The sequence below is a fragment of the Eublepharis macularius genome, chromosome 2 (genome assembly GCF_028583425.1).
Source record: "Eublepharis macularius isolate TG4126 chromosome 2, MPM_Emac_v1.0, whole genome shotgun sequence".
Classification (NCBI taxonomy): domain Eukaryota; kingdom Metazoa; phylum Chordata; class Lepidosauria; order Squamata; family Eublepharidae; genus Eublepharis; species Eublepharis macularius.
Genome location: NC_072791.1, coordinates 67,402,838 through 67,424,870, shown reverse-complemented (window position 1 = coordinate 67,424,870; position 22,033 = coordinate 67,402,838). Strand labels below are relative to the sequence as shown.

The 22,033-nt window shown below is 43.8% G+C and overlaps 1 protein-coding gene across 2 annotated transcripts in view; it reads right to left on the bottom strand.

Moving 5' to 3' along the window:
* The window catches only part of LOC129324625 (MAX gene-associated protein-like), a 112,212-nt gene that overhangs the window by 76,334 nt on the left and 13,845 nt on the right, over positions 1-22,033 (bottom strand). For both annotated transcript variants that reach the window (XM_054971965.1, XM_054971966.1), the window contains exons 5-8: positions 17,002-17,133; positions 16,301-16,399; positions 2,543-3,198; positions 1,349-1,691 (exon numbers count right to left, since the gene is read on the bottom strand). In XM_054971965.1, coding sequence (XP_054827940.1) covers positions 1,349-1,691; positions 2,543-3,198; positions 16,301-16,399; positions 17,002-17,133 — 1,230 coding nt within the window. The remainder of the gene's footprint in view (positions 1-1,348; positions 1,692-2,542; positions 3,199-16,300; positions 16,400-17,001; positions 17,134-22,033) is intronic.

The following is a 22,033-nucleotide window of genomic DNA, read 5'->3' as shown; positions in this document are numbered from 1 at the left end:
AGGAGAGGCCAAATGGAAAGGCTCAATAGGGATAGTCTCCTGCTTAAGGAAATCTCAAAAAGCTACAGAATACTAGTAGAAATAAAATGTATATGTATCTTGGTTAGGCAGTCACATGACAGAAAATTCTAGGGCTGATGGTCTCTGCTATTTTTTTACAGTTTTCTGTCCAGACTTTTCAAGAAACATTCACTGATCTGAGATCTAAAATTCTTCTACGCTCCTAGTTTTCATTGGGATTTTTTGAAGAATACTGAGGAAAAGCTGGAAGATTTCTCTACCCATGGCAGTTAGTCCATAGTTTCTTTGTCAACTGAATGAGAATGAGCTATAATAGATTTGTAGGTGCCTGTCATGAGTCTGGAGATGGAGGAGAAAAAGAAACCCTGGCAGAATAGATTTTGTTTTGAAAACATAGCCCTTATGAACTGACCCATCAGTAGTCATGCACTATATTCGTGGTAGACCTCCACCTTGCCCCGCCTCCACTGGATAGTTCCTGACATTATGATGAAAAGGGTTTCCAGGACCAATTAGCTAGATGGTTGGACTTGAGTAGTTTGCAGTTGCAGAGAGACTCATGCTAGGATTTAGAGATCCTGCTTGCATGGTAGGCAGGACTAGACTCAGTCTTATATGCCTGTTAATGAATAACACATGATTCGTAGAATATTTTATATGGCCATTTGCTGTTAAGGCAATCAATTAGAAAAAACTGTAATTTGATACAGTTAAAAGATGGTACTTTGTATTTCTAAACTATGTTTAATGAACTAGTCTGGCTAAAGTCAGTTACTGTACACAATACAACTCTGTTATTTGAAAGCGAGTTCCTGTATGTTAAATTGAGCTCATCCACAGGTACAAACAGAATTGCAGTTTTTAAATCTTATTTTAGAAACACTTCATTTGTTTCAATGAGATTTAAACGCAACTAACTTTAGCTGAATTATAGTCTATATTATGTTGATCTTTATGGCAATAATTACAGACAATTATTAGGACGGATCCCGCAATCTGCCAGGAGAACATGCCAACAGTCAAAGATCCTTTCCATATGCCTCTCCTGCCAGCAGTCCATTTTGACCCTGGGTCAGGACACCACATTTGGAAGCAGGAAGGAAGTAAAATCCTCCTCCTGCTTCTTCAGTCAGCAAGGCTGGCACTTGTAGAAGAGACAGGAATGGACAATTTTGTCCTGTTCTCCATGGCTATTAGTCTACGCGGGTCTCAAGACCCTGAGAATCAACTTTCCTGGGGCTGGAAGGGAACATGGAGAGGACCACGTGTACAGGAGACACCTCACTGCAAAAAGGAAATGAATTTGAAATTGCTGACCAATACTTACTATATTCTATCTTCTTTTTTCTCTTCTTATCTTTAAGTTTCTCTTGCTCTTCTGCTTTTTTTGTTTCATCCTCCCACTGCTCCTGTTCTTTCCCACGATATGACCTAAGCCTTCCAGGTAGAGACTTCTCCAGGATCTTCTTGTGCTTGCCTCCTTTAACTAGGACCACTCTTCTCTTTAAACATGTGCAGCCAAACATGCAATCTGGCTTCTGGCAATGTGTAGGCTGGCGTTTCTCGAGAGCTAGACTAGAACAGATACACCCAAGCCGGCAAAAATCATTGTTGCATGGTGGTGCTCGCTTTTTGATGATTTTGTGGATAGGTTTGTTTTTGAGTGAAGCCTGAAAGTATACAGACATTATTTGCAAATATTCAGAAAATTGCCTACATACTCACACACAATGTAGGGTCCTGAGATAGAGTATTTTGAGTTTGCCTTTGTTGATAAGATGGGATCTGGTTCACAATGGTAAACCAGAAATCTCTGGAAGGCCTACAAGAAGGCACAAAGGCCAAAATGTTCTCCAATTGTTGCTGTAACTTGTACAGAATGTCTGAAAACTCTGGTAAGTTTCCATTTAGCCATCATGGCTAATAGCCATTGATGGACCTATCCTCCACAAATGCATCTTAACTTCCTTTTAAAACCATTTGATCTAGAAGTATCACAACATCTTGTGATAATAAATTCTATATGAAAATGTGTTATGTGTTCCTTTTGCCCGACATCAAAGCTGCTATTTGCCTCTTTCAGGAAAACATAGATGTAGTTGTATATATTAGCCCTGCAAGGCAAGTGAGGATTTGGAGTGGTGGTTTGTAGTAGAGACCAGCAGAGGAAAAGTTTCTATACCCAGGTACAGAAGACCTACTCTGAAACACTGTAGGTTTTATCCAGGCCACTGTCTTATAAATGGTAGTTCCAAGTGCTCTTGGAGGGGAGGGGAGTTCGCAGAAATAAAATAAATGCTGCCCTCCTCAATCTATACTGATATGAGGTAAAATGGGGAGACTATCTAGATTTACTGGCGTTTCCTTTAACTTCTTATCTTTAACAGCACAGGACAGGACATCCTAAGACTTAATTGGTGTTGCTACAAATTCTCTCTGCCATGTTTCTGATAAAGCCTTTTCACTGAAGTCCAAAAAAAAGTAAGCAAAATGAAGGGAAATGACAATTTCAGCAACTCACCTGAGCTGTGAGTAGAGTTGTGAGAGATAAGTCTGCTCGTTCTTCAGTAATATAGGTACGTGGCTTCCCATCCCACAGTGCACAGTCTTCCAAGTCCATCAACTTCAATTGTGTCTTAGATAAACTTGGTGGGCGAATATTCTGATGCTGCTGCTGTGCCTGACGAACAGGAATTTGTTTTCCTGGGCCTGTTTCTTCTGTGCTCAGTGCCATGAGAGCATCTTCCTCAGCTGTGTGACTACTTGGCTGAGACTTCGTGACTTTCTCTTCTGAGACTGATAAGTTCCGTTTCTGCTTTGTTACAACAGGTAAAGGCATTGCTAGCTTGAAACATGACTTTGCTTTGCCTCTAGAGAGAGCTTGTTTTTTACTTTTAATTTTCTTTCTCTTCTTTCTAGAGACTGAAGGCACAGAAAGAGGCTTGAAAGTATAAGGGCTGGTTGGAGTAATGGTGGATTGCTTTTTAAGAACACTATCTAGTGTTCGTACATAGCTGGTGCTTTTAGTTGGAAGCTGGTAAACTACAGGACCACTAGATGAGCTAGGAGAGAATCCTATGTTCGTTTCCATCAGCTTCCCTTCATTTTCCAAGTATTCATCAAGCTTGTCGCTGCAGAAGGCAGATCGGTTCTTCAAGGAGCCTTCTAAAATGTTACCTAAATAATCACATAAATCAACTTTAAATAAAGAATATATAGGAAACTGTTTCATAAATTCTATTTATTGTATATTGCTGAAACATTCAGAATACCTACTCCGTATTTGTAAAAGCTTTAGGAATTGTTCTAGCTGTTGAAGTAGCAAACATTTTCCATTTATCACAGAGCTGGGGGAAGATACTGACTCAATACGCTCTGAGAAGGCTATTATGAAAGACTTCCAACTCTGAAGAAAGTGAGTACAAGATTATATTTCTACTGTGGCAGAACAAAAATTACATATGGTTAATTATTTGAGTAACTTCTATGTTTCTAGAAGGCAAAAGGGAAACCAGTATCAACAGAAGTCTTGAGACAGGCAGGGCAGCCTGGTTCACAAGATAAAGTTCTGAAACAGTATAATAATCGATGTATTGTCGAAGGCTTTCACGGCCGGAGAACGATGGTTGTTGTGGGTTTTCCGGGCTGTATTGCCGTGGTCTTGGCATTGTAGTTCCTGACGTTTCGCCAGCAGCTGTGGCTGGCATCTTCAGAGGTGCTACACCTCTGAAGATGCCAGCCACAGCTGCTGGCGAAACAGCCCGGAAAACCCACAACAACCAAAGTATAATAATCCTCAGCAGGAACAATCATCACCTGTAAGAACGTATGAAGGTGGAAGGATTCGTTCAAATATTCAATAAAGTAAAAATTGAACTAAATTACAGTTCGCCATTGAATTGAGAACTCTAATATCCTTGATTCTAAATCTCTGTATTATGCTATACCGAGTGGAGTGGAGATTGCTCTCAAGTCATAGCTGACTTAACGGCAATCCTTAACGGGGTTTTCATGGCATGAGACTAAGAGCAGAACCACAAGTGACAAAAGGCACAGATTGGACACTTGTCTGCTTCCCTCAAGTTTTGATGGGAAATGTAGGCATCCTAGTCTCGCAGCTTCGCTCTGACTGCTGTCCAATGGACTTTTCAACTGTCACTTGTCCAACATTCCGCCAAGCTGCCTACATTTCCCATCAAAACTTGAGGGAAGCAGACAAGTGTCCAATCTGTGCCTTTTGTCACTTGTGGTTCTGCTCTGAACAGAGGCGGTTTGCCATTGTCTGCCTTTGCAATCCTGGTCTTCGTTGGAGGTCTCTCATCCAATCACTAACCAAGGCCAACCCTGCTAAGCTTCTGAATTCTGATGAAATCAGACTCACCTGGACTACTTGACCCTTATTCTTATTTGTAAAAACTGGTTTAGTTAAACTCATTTTAACTGGATTTAACTAATTTCAGACCCTGTGTTACAAAATAAACTAGATCCTACAATTCTATCCTACTAATGGATGAACCTTCAAGTAGCAAAAAGTGCCATACATCAGCAAAAAGCTTCCCTTTTCACAAAACAAAATCATAGGATCCAACATATTATTGGCATAATGATCCTAGTTAACTGAATGAATTCACTAAATGATGATTCAGCATATGGGTCAAATGCCTTAATTACAAGATCACTTTATTATCTGATACAGATGTACAAAATTTTTCTTTGAGAAAACTGCTGCAAAGACAGAGACTCAGATTCTGGAACTGTAAGCTTTATATCTGCATTAAAGAGTACAGGTCTCTTCAAACTTTACTCTCCCCACCACCCACACAGTGAGATCAATTGGGCTTGTGCATTTTACTTCCTGCTCTGCTCGCTACAGAATGAACATAATGAATGGCACAATCTTCCGCTAATCCTGAGAACTTAAAATACCTAGAGGTTTCAATAAAGGAGATTCAACTTACATTACATATTTAATAACTAACAAGATCTCCTAGTTTAGGCTTCTATTTCTGTATATGGTGAGTGGAAGAAGTTAGGAATATAACCTATCCTCTGGACACTAGAGTTGCCTCCATTTAACAGAACAGCTGTCACACAGATACTGCTTGTTCCTAGGCTTCGATTCTGATCTCCAAACAGTATCAAAACACCCCAATATGCAATGGCTAGGACACGCTGAATCAATCGAATACAAAGGAATCATCTAAATCATCCCATCAGCTGACTCCTTTCTTCAATCAGATTCTGGAGAATAGTAAAGAGTCCAGCAGCACCTTTAAGACTAACCAACTTTACTGTAGCATAAGCTTTCGAGAACCACAGTTCTCTGTCAGATGCATCTCTTCATCTTGCATGTGATGAAGAGAACTGTGGTTCTCGAAAGGTTATTGTTATGATCTTCACTTTCTTTAGGGTGGATTTTGCTTTAAATCTCCCCCTTACACCCTCTGGGTAGTTTGCTGCCACCAGGAATATATAATTCCAAAATGTTTTATTTAAATTTTCCCTTTTGTAACGTGTTTGAGCGTCAGGCTCCTTCGTGGTTCTATGTGGCCCTGAGGATAGGAATGGGAGATAACTCTGGGATATAACAAAACAAAATAAAAGTTTATTTTTTAAGAAGAGTATTGGTTACATAAAAGTCGTTCTTAGTTCTTCTAGTTGCTTCATCCAAACTCATTCACACAGATCTCTTGTAAGGCTTCACACACAATTAGCCTCTTTCTCTAGGCTCTATATTTCTCTCACAGAGAACTCCTCAGACAGCACACAGCTAGCCTGTTTTCTTTTCACTCTCAATTCTTTCTCTCTCAGGCGCACACACAGTTTGCCTGCTTCAAATAGAATGAATATATAGTCTCACATTCACACCCAGTTCAGGCTTCTACTCAGGTTGCCTTTCCCTCACAAATACATGAACACCCTCAGGCTGCACACAGCTCGCCTCTCTTGCCCTAACTGAATCTTTTTCTCTCCCTCAATAACTGAAAACTGCCTTCACTCCACCCACTCTCTGTCATCTACCAATCATATCACTCACTCATCTCTCTCTTTCACCCCCCCCACTCTTCACCTATCTCACCAAACATTTAAAGACACATGCACCCATTTCTTGAAATCATTACAGTTATGCTACAGTAAAGTTGGTTAGTCTTAAAGGTGCTACTGGACTCTTTACTATTTTGCTACTACAGACTAACACAGCTAACTCCTCTGATTCTGGAGAATGTATTTCACAGTTCTGCTGGGCTACAAATCTGGTGCTTAGGGTCTTTGAACTGAGCCTTTGGTCATGGAGCCAGACACTGCTGTACTTGGTAAGGCCTCTCTTCCCCAGAGGTAGAAATGCTCTTAATTCTAACCTAAAATATAGTTATCTTACTTTTTTCCTACAAAAGAAGCATTAACAATGCATGAAAAGAAGCAAATTCTATACTAGAGGTTATTAGGAAAGGGGCTGAAAACAAGACAACCTTGTAATAAGGTGCAGTAGCATTTAGGGTACTGTGTATTGTTCTGATCATTTGATCAAAAACAAAATTATCAATGGAAAGGTGTATGGAAGTTGATAACCTGAGGCTAGGTCTCTGGGAGAAGATGTCTGAGCTTTTTCTGGCCTAGCACAAAAATGGGTTTGCCAGAGCTGATTAGGAACACCTGTGGAACAGTCTCTTAAGTTCTCTAGGGATTTGACCTTGAGGAGACTGTTCTCAGGGATCTCTGTGCTTAACTCCCTAGTCTATCACATAGCTGTAACGTCAATTAACGACTTAGCCCTGATTGGTTCTTGAGTTGCCAGGTGATTCACTGAGGCATGAAAGGATGGCTTCTCAACTCATTCAGTTAGTTAGTTCATCATAATGCAAGTGTGCTAGAGAGAAGCTGGGAGTTGCATGCTATTTTATCACCTTAGTACGTTCTTATGCTGAATCGACCAAGCATGAAAAAGGGCTTGCTTTATGATGGATGGGTGGATATGCAACAATAGAAACCACTTAGGGATAGGGGTGTGCAGGGCCAGGGTGATTCAGATTTCCCGATTTGGATTACCCAAATCGGAGAAAAAATTCAGAATAAGAAGGGGCAAGCCGCTTCGGAATACCCACTTCAGAAAGATTCGGGTTTGCTTCATAAAGATTCAGCCATTGTTTTCAATGGGGAACATGCTCCCGGCTTTCCGGGAGCCGGGGGGGGGATTTTCTTTACGAATCAAACCAAACTTGGTGGGTACCTTCTCCTAACTCTCCTCTAATGACCTCCCAAGTTTCAGAATGATTGGACTTCGGGGGCCATGTTATGGCCCCCCCCAAAGAAAGTGCCCCCATCCTCCTCCATTCTCACTATTCCCTATGGGGAAAAACAAAGGGGCTTTCCACGTGGCTTGGGGTGGCATTTTACAAGCAAAATGCACCCAATTTTCAGGGGACCTGCTCCTACCTGTCCTACCATGCCCTCCCCAAGTTTCAGGGAGATAGCACTTTGGGAGGGCCATGTTATGGCCCCCCCAAAGGTGATTCTCACACCACACCATTTTATTTCTACTGTGCGGAAGACTCCCACACAGCAGAAACACATGGATTATGGCTGCCAATTGCCACAGCCACCGTATGGCTACATTACACACACCCCAAGCAGCCCCTCAGAACAAAATCCCCCCCCCCAAAAAACTAACCACCCCTGCAGTAACTGATCAGCCACTCTCCATTGGTTCCTGTTGTGGGAATATCCAGACTCCCACAGCAGGAACCCATGGAATGTGACATCCATGGCCACAGGCGTAATCCCCCTTTCAATCTACCCCTCCAGCAGCATCGCAGACCCACAGACATGCACCCCCAAGTTCCCCACCACCCCCAGAGCAGGCTGGCCAGCCATTCCCCATTGTTCTCTATGATGGGAACTTTTAACCCGTCGTTCCCAGGGCAATTATGCACAGGCCAGGGGTGCCACAGTGGAGGGCACACTCCTGAGTGCAAGCTCATCCCTGGGAAAGCACACCTGAACCACATGCACACACCCCCAAAGCGGGCTGGCCAGCCACTCCCCATCGTTCCCTATGATGGGAACTAACCTTCACACCAGAGAATAAAACACAAACACACATTAACTTAATTTAATTTAATTTAATTGGATTTATACTTCGCCCTCCCCACATCAGCGGACTCAGGGCGGATAACAACACAATTTAAAACATATTTAACTATCATTAAAATTATAAAAATACTACATCCTATCATTAAAATTACATTTATATAAATATAAATATATATATATATATATATATATATATATATATACATATAGAGCAAAGAAACCAGGCAGCACATAATTTGATTTGGACGTGCCATACAGCAGTTCTTCCCAGAACAAAAGTATAAAAAGATGGACAACGACATTGCATGAGAGGGCATGTGGTTTAACACACACACACACACACACACACACACACCCGCCTAGCATCAACCATATGCCTGGCAAAACAACTCTGTCTTATAGGCCCGGCAAAATGTTAACAAGTCTTGCCGGGCCCTGGTCTCATGAGACAGAGAGTTCCACCAGGCTGGGCATTGCATGAGAGGGCATGTGGTTTAACACACACACACACACACACACACACACACCGCCTAGCATCAACCATATGCCTGGCAAAACAACTCTGTCTTATAGGCCCGGCAAAATGTTAACAAGTCTTGCCGGGCCCTGGTCTCATGAGACAGAGAGTTCCACCAGGCTGGGCCTGGCCCTGGTCGACGCCAGGCGGGCTTCCCTAGGGCCAGGGATCTTTAATAGATGTTTATTACACGAGCGAAGGGTCCTCTGGGGCTCATATGGGGAGAGACGGTCCCGCAGATACGTCGGTCCCAGTCCGCGTAGGGCTTTGTAAGTTAGTACCAAAACCTTGAACCTGATTCGGTACTCTACTGGCAACCAATGCAGCTGGCGCAACACAGGTGTAATATGCCCCCATATCGGTGCTCCGACTAATCAAGTTCAAAAATTTTTATTTTTTTGCTTTCAGTTACAGCATTAAAGGCACATGACACTAGTGTTACCACAACTATCCTCATATCAGAGAATCGCAAAACACACACACAATCACTGGCACAAACATTTTATTTCTTGGCTTTAAGTTACACAGCATGGGAGGCACATCACAACACATCACAACAGTCTCCTAGGCAGTAGTGCCACAACTATCCTCATATCAGAGAATCACAAAATACACACACAATCACTTGCAAAAACACTTTATTTCTTGGAGTTCCTGGGCTGAGGGTGGGAAACAGCACACAACAGCAGCACTACATTTATAACCCCCCCCCCCCCAACATAACCATAGTGACTCCAAGGGAGCCAAACCACAGTGTCACATATCCATTCCACCCAAACCAAACTGAACTGGGGGAAACTCTTGCAACTTAGTCCAGCAGAACCATTGTCATTTCCTGCAGCTGGGCTCTCAGTTCAGCCAGTGGGAAAATACCACAGAGCAGAACAGTGCCTAGCCACAAGCACAACACAATGGTATTTGCGGAGCATAGTTGCAGAGTTCCCTCCCACCCCCCACCAGCTTCAGGCTGAACTGGAAACCACCTGTGAGGCAGTGTTGGGATGTAGCCTTCATCATCAGTTGGCACCCACCCACACCATTCCTACTAACTCACTCCTCCCCTGCCCCTTCAACAGGAACATTTTAACTTTAATAAAAACAACATTTTCCAACATTAAACATTTTCCAACATTAAATAACATTCTCCTCAGCAGCACAGCTAAGTTTGGCTGCTACTCTGAGTTTCTTGCTGTGAATCCCTAATCTAACCAGTCCCTAACTAACCTGTCTCTCCCTCCAGTGGCAATCAACATTTCTGGGGCCTGTTATTATCAGATTAAATTTGTGCCCACAGGGTCTGTGACAGTTTTTTCCCCCCCGTTTGGGGGGAGGCCAAATTTCAGGGTGCATTCCCTTTGCCACTGAGTTCCACCCCTCCTCCTGCTGGATTTCTTTCTACTTCTAAAAGTTTAATGTAGGGAAGAGCGTGATTCCCCAGGTCCTAGACTTGCAGAGGATGCAGACCACAAGGAAGACTCACCTCATTCACTCTGGAAGTCCACTCCTGAGAAATCGAAGAGGCAAGAGTTGACCTTCAGGAAGACCAACTGCTCAACTCTCCATGGGAGAAGGCGAGAGCAATGTGGGCTGACAATGTTGCCTGCATAAGAAAACACGTGCTCGCTCTCCACGCTCATCGGAGGGCATGAGAGGAGCCGCTGCATCTCGAGGGAGAGGTCCGGCCAGATCGCCTCCTTCTTGGCCCAGTAGCTCAGCGGATCAGTGGACAGCAACTCGCAGGGCTCCAATAAGGTAGTCCCTGACCACTGCCTCCGTCAAATCCTGTCTCACGCGACTCACGATCCCAGAGGGGCCGCCAGAGCATCTCCATCTCCATGGACATTGCGGCAGTGGCCACAGGGGGAGCCTGCTCAGAAGGGGCATGAGAGGAACCCGCAGGACTGGGCCCCTCGCCCGTCCCCTCTGATGACAGGTGATCCCTCTTGGCCTGCCTGCACCTCATCTGTGCACAGAGGCCATCTCTGGCTTGGGTGAGATTCCCGTCCCACTCAGCGAAAGTGCCCTTAATGCGCAGGTCTCACATGGTCGCCAACATGTATGCCTCCTTCTGTGTGAGAGGCGTTAGCCTGGCAGCTCTGCTCTGCTGCAGCCTTCTGACGAGCACACGCACCACCAGAGCAGTGTCTGCATGTGGTGTGTCTGGGTCCACAAAGGAGGCCAGTGAACTAAGGAGAATGTGCACCAGAGGAATGACCAGACCCAGGGCTTCAGGACCTCCACTGTCTGAGAGATGGTGAGCCAATCCTCCTGGCTGAACTCACCCTCCTGCCTCCAAGCATCGCTCTCTGAGAGCCATGCTTTGAGGGCGGCCTGCTGCTCCACCAAGCGCTCCAGCATGGCACAGGTGGAGTTCCAGCAAATGACTATGTCAGAGATCAGGCAATGCTCTGGCATGCCTGCCCTAGCCTCCTTCTGGCGCAGTTCATGAGAGGACTTCACACTGCGCAAGAAGTAAGTTGTGAGCCTCCAACATTTCTGCAGGAGATACTGGAGGTCACGAGTTGTGGGGTCCTGGGGTTTCGAGGAGGAGCCCACCCCAAGCGCAGCTTTCACCACTAGGTGAAGTTTGTGAGCCACACAGTAAATGTGCTCTTGGCTCACCTGCCACGCTGCTGCCCTCATGTTCTGGCCACCATCCATCACCATGCATCTCATGGTGACAGTGCTCTCGCCTATCCAGCCGTCCAACTCCCTCCTCAAGGTGGCCACAATGTTCTCTGCCGTGTGCAACACGTTGAGAACCTCGGCATGGAGCAAGGCCTTGCGGTAGCCGGCCCAGGAGTCTCCCATCCATCCCTGCCTAACGCTGGACACCTCACCCCCACCTTGAAGGTCTTCGGGTTGCCACCAGTGAGCAGTAAGTGAGAAGTAAGCACGCTGCACACTAGAGCAGGTCCAGATGTCGGATGTGAAGTGCACAGTTCTCCCAGCAGTGTGGGGAAACTGTGCCTTCACATGGTACCTGGCAGCCCTGTAAAACAAGAGCACCACGGTCCTGCTCAACGTTGTGTGAGCAGGGATCGTGTACCAGGGATAGGCATCACGGAGCAGCCCCTGGAAGCCAAAGAGGTCAACTAAGGAGAACAGCTGACCATCTACTGCTATCATATGGACGATGTGGCATGTGACGCACCTGCTCGCCCTCTGGATCCCCTCTCTGGGCACATTAGTGCCCTGCGTACCAAGCATCTCTATCAGAGAGGCTTGGCATCCCTGCCCTACAGGAACCTGTGGGGGGAGAGCACCAAAGGAGCCTGCCTCCTTCTGGCTAGCTGGCAGCCTTGTGGTGTCACTTGAACTCTCACCCCGAAAAAGCACCACCTGGTGTTGCCTCTTCAGGTGGTTCTGCATTCCAGACTTGGAGAGATGTTTCACATCCCTCCCACAACTGATCTGTTGCCTACAATGCAGGCAGTGGGCAAACTGGGGGTCCTCCGTTCTCTGGAAGTGACTCCAGATATCGGAGGTAATGGGGGCCCCACACCGCACAGGGGAGGTGCTTACAGACCCCCCAGGAGATACCTCCTGTGAGGTGCTCGGGGCAGACACACCGTGTCTCACTCTCGGCTGGGCAATTGGAGATGAATGAGGATGAAGGGGCAGAGATGTGGGCTCTTCCACCACAGTCTCTTCCTCTTCCTCCAGCACCCTGTCTTTCTGCGCAGCCATAAGAGGCCTGCTGCTGGCCTCAGAGAAAACGGGAGGACTGCCCAGCAGGCGGTTCCTCCTGCAGTTCCGCCAACATCCTATGGGTTCCTGGGGTCAGCGGGAATGCAGGTAAAGTCATGTGTCCCATGTCCACCCCAGGAGACACCACATGCTGCCCCTCCTCTAGCAGCTGGGTCTCAACCGCTGGAGGAGGGGGAGCCTCAACAGCAGGCCCCGGCCTAGTGCCAGCCCCTGTCTCAGACACCTGGGTTGGGGGTGGCCCTCCAGCAGCTGCCTCATGAAAAAGGGCCTTGTAAACCCTCTTCCTGTCATCAGAAGCCAGGCTGGTGAACGGCAGTAGCGCAGGGGAAGGCCTCCTCCGCTCAGATGGGGGGGGGATAGCCGCAGCACTCCCCCCTCCCCCTCCCTCCCCCCCTAGACATATCGCTGGCCCCTCTCACTCATGCTTCCCTCCTTGAGCCTACACTAACTACCAGCTATAAGTTGATTTAAAAAATAAAACTTAAAGCCTAGCCCAAAGTACGAATTTATCACCTATCTACCTATTTCTAAACTTTTTTTTTTGGCTCTGTCACTGGAGATGGTCACTTAAATCTTTTTAAAGGGCCCTATTTATGTATGTGAACCTAAACCTACACCAAACAGCCGAATTCCTCTTCAGGAATCAAGCTGGCCCTAAAGTCCAAGTTAAGGGAAAGCCTATTACAAAAAATGTGCCCGGCCTGGCTCCAAGGGTGCCAGAGGTGGGCAGGGAAACCCTACTTAAGGGACTACAATTGGGCAGCCTATTTATATTTGAACAGAGCCCAACCTAACTCTTACTGATTCTTCTCCTACAGAAGCCTATTTAATGGGGAAAACTAGCCTTCGTTCCCTAACAATTTATTTTAGAGGGCAATATTATTAAATGACAGAAGCCTACCACTAGCCTACCTAACTCACAAGTCCACTATTTAAATCAAAGCTAATTTCCCTGGGAAACCCAAAGTAAACTTACCAAACACTACTATAAAACTGCAAACACAAACACCCAACCAACAGAACAACAGTAGTAAATAACAAACCTTAACTGTAAAACACCAACTGTAAGGAACTCCAACAACTTTAAAATTTGCAAAACTACAACCAACAACAGTAAAAACCACCAAAACCCCCAAGCAAGCTCCCTCTGAACCCCAACTCCCCCCCACACACAAACAGAAAAGAAACAATACCCAAATTAAATTGAAATTAAAAACTAAGGCCCAACCACTTAACCACAGCAATTTAAACCAGAACCCCCAAGCAAGCCCCCTCTTAATCACACTCCCAAACAGACACACACACACACACACACACACAGCAAAGTAGCAAAAACAAAATTAAATTGAAATTAAAGACTCAGGCCCAACCACTTAAACACAGCAAATAAAATCAGAACCCCTGAGCAAGGCCCCACCTAAACCCTAGACCTCCTCAACACACACTCTTAAAAACAATAACAGTTCCCCAACACCAGGAATTTTTAAAAAAAAAAAACAGGAAAATTTTAAACTGCAAAAAACAGGAGCAGGTTCCCCTCCCACACACACACACACCAGCAACAGGAAAAAAAAATTTAAAACACCAACAGGAAACTTTTAAACTGCAAAAAAATGGAACAGTCCCCCCCTCCCAACAACAGAAGGAAAAAGTGAACTTTAAAACAACACAGAACACCCCCACCAACAGCAGAAAAAAGGGTAAACCCTCCCAAAATTTAAAACTGCAAATAAAGACCAGCCTCCCCCCGAACAAATGCCCCAGCCAGAAGCTGCTCACACCACACAAACACACAAAGAAGCAAGAATCCCTCTCCCCCAAAATAAAGATTTTAAATTAACTTTTTTAAAACAATCCCTCCCCTTCCCCCCACCCACCCAGACAAGCAAAAAAAAAATCCCCTCCAAAGAAAACCCTGTGAGTCACTGACTGACTCTCTCACATGTCCTGCAGTCCAGTGATGGTCAGGCAGGCAGGAATCCTCCAGGTGAACTCCTCTCTTCCTCAGTGAAGTCCTCCAGCACCAGCAGGCCAGCCAACAATGGAGACAGAGAGTCCCAGTGGAAGTACTCTCAAGTCTCTATGTAGGCCAAGGAAAATTGTGGGCTGGCCAAAAGGCAAACCTCCAATTTAAATCCCCTGTTGCATCTCCTTCCAGAGAATCCATTGGCTGGAAAGAGGATGCAGCAGTGGGACTGGACACTCCTAACTCCCCCCTCCCTTCCCTGATTCCCCTCCCTCCTCCACCTTGTACTCACTCACCCCTCCCATCCTGTAAATTAGACGGGAATCTCTGCAGAATTTGCTGGCTGCTTGCATTGCATTGCATTGCATTGGACTGCAAACAGCCATCAAAGTTCTGAAGCAAATTCAAGCTTCCCGCCTTTTTTTACAAGATGGGAGGAGTTAGGAAGAGGTTGTAGTGGGTCACTCACTCCTTCTCCCCCTCCCCCTCCCCCTCTCATAAGAAAGTGCAGGAAGCTTGATTTTGGCTCAGAACTTTGCCGGCTGTTTGGAAATGTAAATGCAAACATCCCGCAAAGTACTGCTCCTGGCTGCCCCGAAGCTTTCCAAAGCGATCCAACTCGCTTTGGAAAGCTTTGCTTCAGTATTTCTGAATCGGGGCCAGATTCGGAAATACCAAATCTTTCCAAATTGGGCCCGATTCGTGTTAAAAACCCAATTCGGATTCCCAAAGCATACATCCCTACTTAGGGATGCTTAAGTTGCTAGCTCTTAAATTTTCGATAGGCAGTTTTAATGTTCAGCAACAGTAAGGATGTCTTATTTTCATGGTTGATGTCTGCATAAGAGTGCTTCATGCTTTTGGAGACACTCCTTAATTAATAAACTTGTATTTTACTAAGTTGGGTCTGGAGTTCATGTCTTGTGTGTGGGTACACCCCAGAAACAAACCCAAGATTGGAAAACCTGTCCTTTGGGAAAGGGAGAGCTTTCAGTCTCACAAATAAGTGGAATGCACCCTGCCTTTCTGGTTGCAGGAGTGGCTGTGGTCAGCACCCAGAACTGGAAGGTGAGGTTGTGAGTTCACTACAAAAGACTACAAGGAAAGACTTTTAATTTTACATAATAGATGACTGGAGGGCGGATGACAGAGGTTTATAAAATTATGCATGAAGTGGAGAAAGTGGAGTGAGAACTACCCCTCCTCCATAATACAAGACAGCGTACACACTCCCTGTTAAGTTCATGGTTCAAGAAAAACATGTTCAGGACAAACAAAAAGTTCTTCTTTCACTGGACCACTGGTATGATTCTACATTGCTGTTCTTATTGCTGTTCTTATTGTCTATTATTTTTATTCTTTATCTTTATCTGGCTGTAGTATTATTTTGTCTATGTTAATAGGTATATTAACATAGTTGGGTGTAAGGAGGTCGGTGAGAAATTGGAAGCTGACAAAGTTCTAACTAGGATTCCCAATTACATTTCTGAGCTGAAGGAACTTAACCTTGACCATAAGAATTCCACAGGTCTCTCAACAGGTGGTGGCAGCTACTGAATTAGAGAGTTTAATCTGAGCAGTAATGCTTAAGTAACTACACAACCATCAAATTCAGTTTACCAGTGATGACGGACAAAGATTCTCTAAATCTCAGGGATGTAAAAAGGAGCCATGCCCAAAAAGCCCCAGTAGCAACGACAGAAAGCAGTCCTTGAAAAATTCAAAGAGACAGCTACCAATCCTACAATAATGTCAAATATTAGCATCAGGGGTAGGGAAGGCCTTGCCCTCTCTGCCTTGTTCATTGGTCCCCCACAGCAACAGATGATGAACTAGATGAACCACTGGTCTGATCCAGCATGGCTATTCTTATGTTCATTAAAAATATGGTTAGCTTCTACCTTACTAAAGCTCTCTCATCATAGTGCTTTATGCTTTTATTCTTTTTCTCTCCTCCAGAAATATAGAACAGGAAAATCTTAAATGTTTTTTACCTTCATTTTTTGAAGAATTATGTAACTTCCCACGCCATCCTTTGATCTTCGTAAAGTCATTTGTTTTCCCAGTTCTAGAAACGAAGGGAAACCCAGCATCTGGGAGGGGGTGGGAGGGAAACAGACAACCCATTTTATCAATTAGGGAAACTATGGAAAATCTGCAACATTAACAGTGTAACCCTCAACAAAGTTACACTGCTCCAAATCCATTGAAGTCAACTGAATTAAAAGGGTGTAACTTGGTTTAAGTTTGCACTGTACATATAACAATTTTTTTAATTAGTCAATAACGCTAGCTGAGAATATTGCTTGGAAAGCATAACATATTATGCTCTACATTCACCAAATGAATCAGTCATAGCTTGATGCCATTCAGAGCCTAGCACACTTACAAAGAAATCCCACTCAAGTCTAATCAATGGAGCTTACTCTTAGGGGAGTGTTCTAAGGATTGCACTATTATACAGATATACATAACTACATATAGGAATTCAGCCTTATAATATACAACAAAACTGGACCACTCAGTTTAATATTAATTCCGTTCCTAAACAGCATATTTTAGGTAATACCCCCCCCCCCCCAAAAAGCTTTGGTAAAATCAAATGCCATGATTTGTTCCACCAGAACCCAATTGTTTCAAACTTTTTTACAGATTTAGTTTACCATCGCATCTGTATAAAAGAAAATGTGCTTACCAGCAGAGCAGGAATTGGTCATCAGAGTTTTCCACAAAGTACAATCATTTGAATAACTTAGCGGCAGCTGTACTCCTAAGTATTTCAGATCAATACTCATGGTTGGGTCGACAAAATTCAGCTTTAGACCCACTATAAGAAGAAAAACAGTAATTATATACAACAACGAGCAACATCCTTGCATCTGAGCTAGCATTACACCATATAAAGACAAAGGTTTCAGCATAGAAATCAACCTATTAACACTGGTTAGAATAAAAATTACTGGCCTGTATCTAACTACACAGTTAAGAACATTTAAATGCCCTCACATTTTTTAAGAGTGGTCAGTTGATTACTACTGTAAAGTCTGGGTTTTTAAATGCCGTTTAAGAAGTGACACCCTGATCTGGATAGCTCAGGCAAGCCCAATCTCACCAGATCTACAAAGCTAAGCAGGATAACTGGATGGGAGTTCTCAAAGGAAGTCCAGGGTCATTACGCACAGGCAGGCAATGACAAACCACCTTCGGTAGACTCTTGCCTTGAAAACCCCAACAGGAGTTGCCACAAATTGGCTACAACTTGACAGCACTTTCCACCACCAAGAAGTGACAGCATGCTGCGTAGTTCAACCAGGGTGCTCTCCAACCTTCTACTAACAGACTAAACCCAAATGGCCCAACTAAATGCAATTTACTATATAGTAGGCATCCAGGAAACAGGACAGGAGAAATAAGGAGGTTCGGTAATAGGGCTTAAAACTATATATAAATAACGCTGGGCACATTAAGTTATAACATTTCAGATGTTAACTTTCGGGGGCACAGAACACTTAACAGCCAAGCGTTTATTCCTAAAATAAATACTGGCCTTCCCTCAACCTCATGAGTCTCACAGTGTAAATGTGAGCTCCTCCCAAAATTATGTATCATTAGCCAGTTTCATCAAAACTGGGCCCTGAGACAGAGACGGTCTCTTTCCAAAGCATTCCCTATGTTAGTCTGTTTTCCCTTTAGTCAGACTGAAAATTACAGTTTCATTAGACAGGTTCTCTTCCATTCAACATTCTGGAGGAAGGGGAAGCAGAGACTGTCAAAGGCAAGGGGAAGAGGACTCAAAGAGTGGGAAGAACAGCCAGTGAGGAGGTAATGGGATCTCTGCTCCCGTCCTCATGGGTTCCTATTTGTATGTCTACAATAAACAATATTAGATCACAGAAAGGGAGACAGGTGAGGGAGATTATTGAAGCCATTTTACTAACTATTAGAAAATAGCCATTTCATAGGAGGTGTGCCTTCCTACTCTGATAAACCAATGAATATTTACTTCTATAACTTATAAAAGATAAATGCACCATGGCTGTAAGTCTCCATTTTGTTAGAACAGCAGCTGCTTAAATAAAGCACTGTAGCTTCTTTTAACCTGGATCAAGTGACTATTTTCCACAACAGATGAAATTACATTTTTCTTCTTCCAATCCCCATGCCTTTGCCACCAACTGTAGTTTCCCTCCACACTAAGATGAGCTACTCTTCCCTACCTTCCCAAGGAAAGATTTATTTTTCCTTATTTGTAAAAATGTTCAAGAATTCAGTGAAACAACTAGACAGGGAGGGGGCAGGGGGCAGATAATGTTTAATGAGGGAGAGGAGACTTGGCTTGCCTAAGTGCCCCCCTCCATTTCCTCTCATTTATTGCAAGTGGCCAATAACAAGCAGGCTTCATATCACGTGAGGCTTTCCTAGCAGGCCAGCAATGCGAGGGAGTTCAGAATAGTATATGTTTGGAGGTGGGAATGCAGCACACTAATTCTGACTTATGAACAAACCGTGGCCAGCTATGCACATCTAGGATACTAACTACGGTTTGTACAATGAATTGTACTGGAAATAAACCACAATTTCATGTGACATCTGGATGCAGCCCAACTTCCTGATTAATTAGAAACTGGTTATCAGTTGCAAATACTGGGTAAGGAGAAATATTAACATTATGTGTAGCTCAGATGCACAATAATTCATAATTAATATTTGTGTCAATATAGTGTTTAGTCGGTGCTAAAGCTAACAGAAGGGCAAAGAAGGGCACTGGAAAGAGAGAGGATGAGATTTTGTATAGAAGCTAGGATGAGGACCATGCAATTCATCCATCCCACATGTGATCCTGTAACCATTAGTAGACGATAACCAGCATTATCAGGCAATAACCACAATCACCCTCACTCAGCTTTTTACTAATTCTACTATAATTTTCATAAGACAATAAAGCAAGATCTGGGTCCAACAGCACCTTAAAGAACAACTAGATTTCAAGCATGTGAGCTTTGAAATGTCAAACGCTCTGTCAGATTCAAGGAGTGAAAAAAGGAAGGAGACCCCATCCTTTTTCCACTCCTTGTATCTGTTGAAAGGAGCTCTGACTCTCAAAAGGTCATACCCTGGAAATCTAGTTGCTCTTTAAGATGCTACTGGATCTGGATCTTGCTCTTCTACTACAGATCAACCTGAAACTGATCTTCTGCCCTACTGAATCAGAATAGTGCTGCATTTAGTTCACCATCTTGTCTCACACAGCTGCCAAAAACAGCATAGAAGCTGAGGCCTTCCCCTGAGATTGCCTCCTAGCATTGGTGTCCAGAGGTTTACTGCCTCTAAATGTGGAAATTCCCAAAAGTTATCATCATTAGTAGCCATCGCTCCATGACTGTCTAATCCTCTTTTAAAGCTGTCTGTGCCTATGGCCATCACTACATCTTTGGGCAGCAAATTCCACATTTTAATCACTTTTTAAGCATTTTATTTTGGTAGTCTGGAATCTACTGTCTATCAGCTTAATTGGATGTCTTCAAATTCTAGTATTTGGGGGAGAGGAACGGACCTTTGGACACTTACCAAGAAGGGTCCTTCTCCTCTGAGGACAGGACATCTTGGGTGTTTCCATTCATCCAATCAGGGAGGCAGGAAGTTAATTTTCTTCCTCTTTCCTGTTGGAGCATGGAACACCCCTTCTTCCAGTTCAAGTGACTCCAAACAGCAATAGTCTCTCGTGTATTGGTATAGTTACTACTTCTTTTCCGTGCAGTAGCTTGATCTGAAAAAGTTAATAGGTAAGCAGACTCAGAAGGAGAGTCAGTAACGGAGGAAACAACAACACAGTGTGATAGAAGGAAAGGATGAAGGACGAGGAACCCGGGAGGGCAGGATATCCTCCTGTCCTCAGAGGAGAAGGACCCTTTTTGGTAAGTGTTCAAACGTCTGTTCTTCCTCTGAGGCGGAGGACATCTTGGGTGCTCCTAAAGCATTTACTCCTTTCCGGGCAGGTTGTGTTCTCATCCTGTATCACGTGCTGTAACACTCCTTCCAAAGGCGGCATCAGCTGAGTTATACAGGTTTAGCTTGTAATGTTTAATGAAAGTGGAGACAGAAGACCATGTAGCAGCTTTGCAGATTTCTTCCACCGACACATTGTTTAGAAGGGCTACATTTGTTGCTGCACTTCTGATTAGAGTGTGCCGTAATTCCTTTAGGTATTTCTCTTTTGCTTGCCTTGTATGCTTCTACGATGCATGCTTTAATATTATTTCTGATAATTGCTGCGGACATCTTCTTCCCCACATTCGGTGGAGTCATGTTAATGAAGAGAAAATCCAGCTTCCCAATCGGTTCTGTTCTGGTCAAGTATGCTTTGAGGGCCCTCCTTACATCAAGGTTGTGCCATTCCTTTTCCTTAGTGTGCACTGGACTAGGACAGAAGGATGGAAGATTGATTTCCTGTGACCTGTGAAATCTGGAACATGCCTTGGGTAGGAAGGTGGGGTCTGTGCAGATGACCACCTTATCCTTGTGAAATATGCACAGATTGGGTTTGACTGAAAGTGCACTGAACTGAGAGATCCTCCGGGCCGATGTAATGGCTACTAGGAAAATGGTTTTTCAGTTTTAACCATTTCAATGGAATATCCCTCAGAGGCTCGAAGGGTGGTTTAGTAAAGGCTGCCAGTACGACATGTAGCCTCTACATGGGGAATCAATGGATAGTGGGTGGGCTCAGAAGAGTTGCTCCCCTGAGGGATCATTGTACATGAGAGTGCCTGGATAGTCTGAGGCCCTCCACGAGCAGTAGCACTGAAGACTGGGCTTCCACTTGTTTTCTCAATGTGGCTGGCTTAAGGCCCAAGTCCAAACCATCTTGTAGAAATCCCAGGACCTCACACAGCAGAGGGTGAAGGTAGTCCACTTTCTTTCTCTGTTGCAATAATATAGATTAAAGCACATTATACTAATCAATACTAAGCTGATACATAGTAATGGCTTGTATTCTGGGTGAAATTTTAAACTTTTCATGAACTATCTATGCATTTTTTTAAGAGTGTTAGGTAACCAAAACAGGTGCGCTTTAATCTTTTGACAGCTAATTAAAAGCAGTGGACTCCATCTAGATTAATGTTTCTTTATCAGAGACTGGACCAATAGTGATCTAGTATCTTAACTCTTCCTGTCATTACTCACAAATTTATAGCTTTGTTATGCAAGTTGGCTATAACTTCATTTTTTGGCTAATTAGAAGGTTATACAATAGAAATTATGAATATTCAATGAAGCATTAAACCAGTCATAGTTTGCTAACGTTATTACATGAAAAGATCTTAAGTATTTGCATATGATAACCTATAAAACATGCTAATCTAGATAATGGGTTAGAGTTCTGATTGGAAGACATCTCACAAAGATTAGGTGAGATTCTTATCTTTGCAATGTAGGCTATGAAAATCTTAATGCATTTCATAAGAGTTAGTTAGGAAATGTTCGCAAATTGAATTCTAATTGCCTTCCTGTGTTCTATTTTTGTAGAACATATTAATAATCATGTATTTTAACTACTTGCTTCATTAAGAAAATAGAGTGTATTTTCAATAAAAGAAATAAACTCTAACAGGTGTCTGAGTACTTTGATTAGAAGTGACAAAGCAATAAAGAACCTTTTTATAAATAAATGTACCGATAAGCAAACGTTCAAAGAACAATTTTGCTTGACAGGTCTTGAACTAATT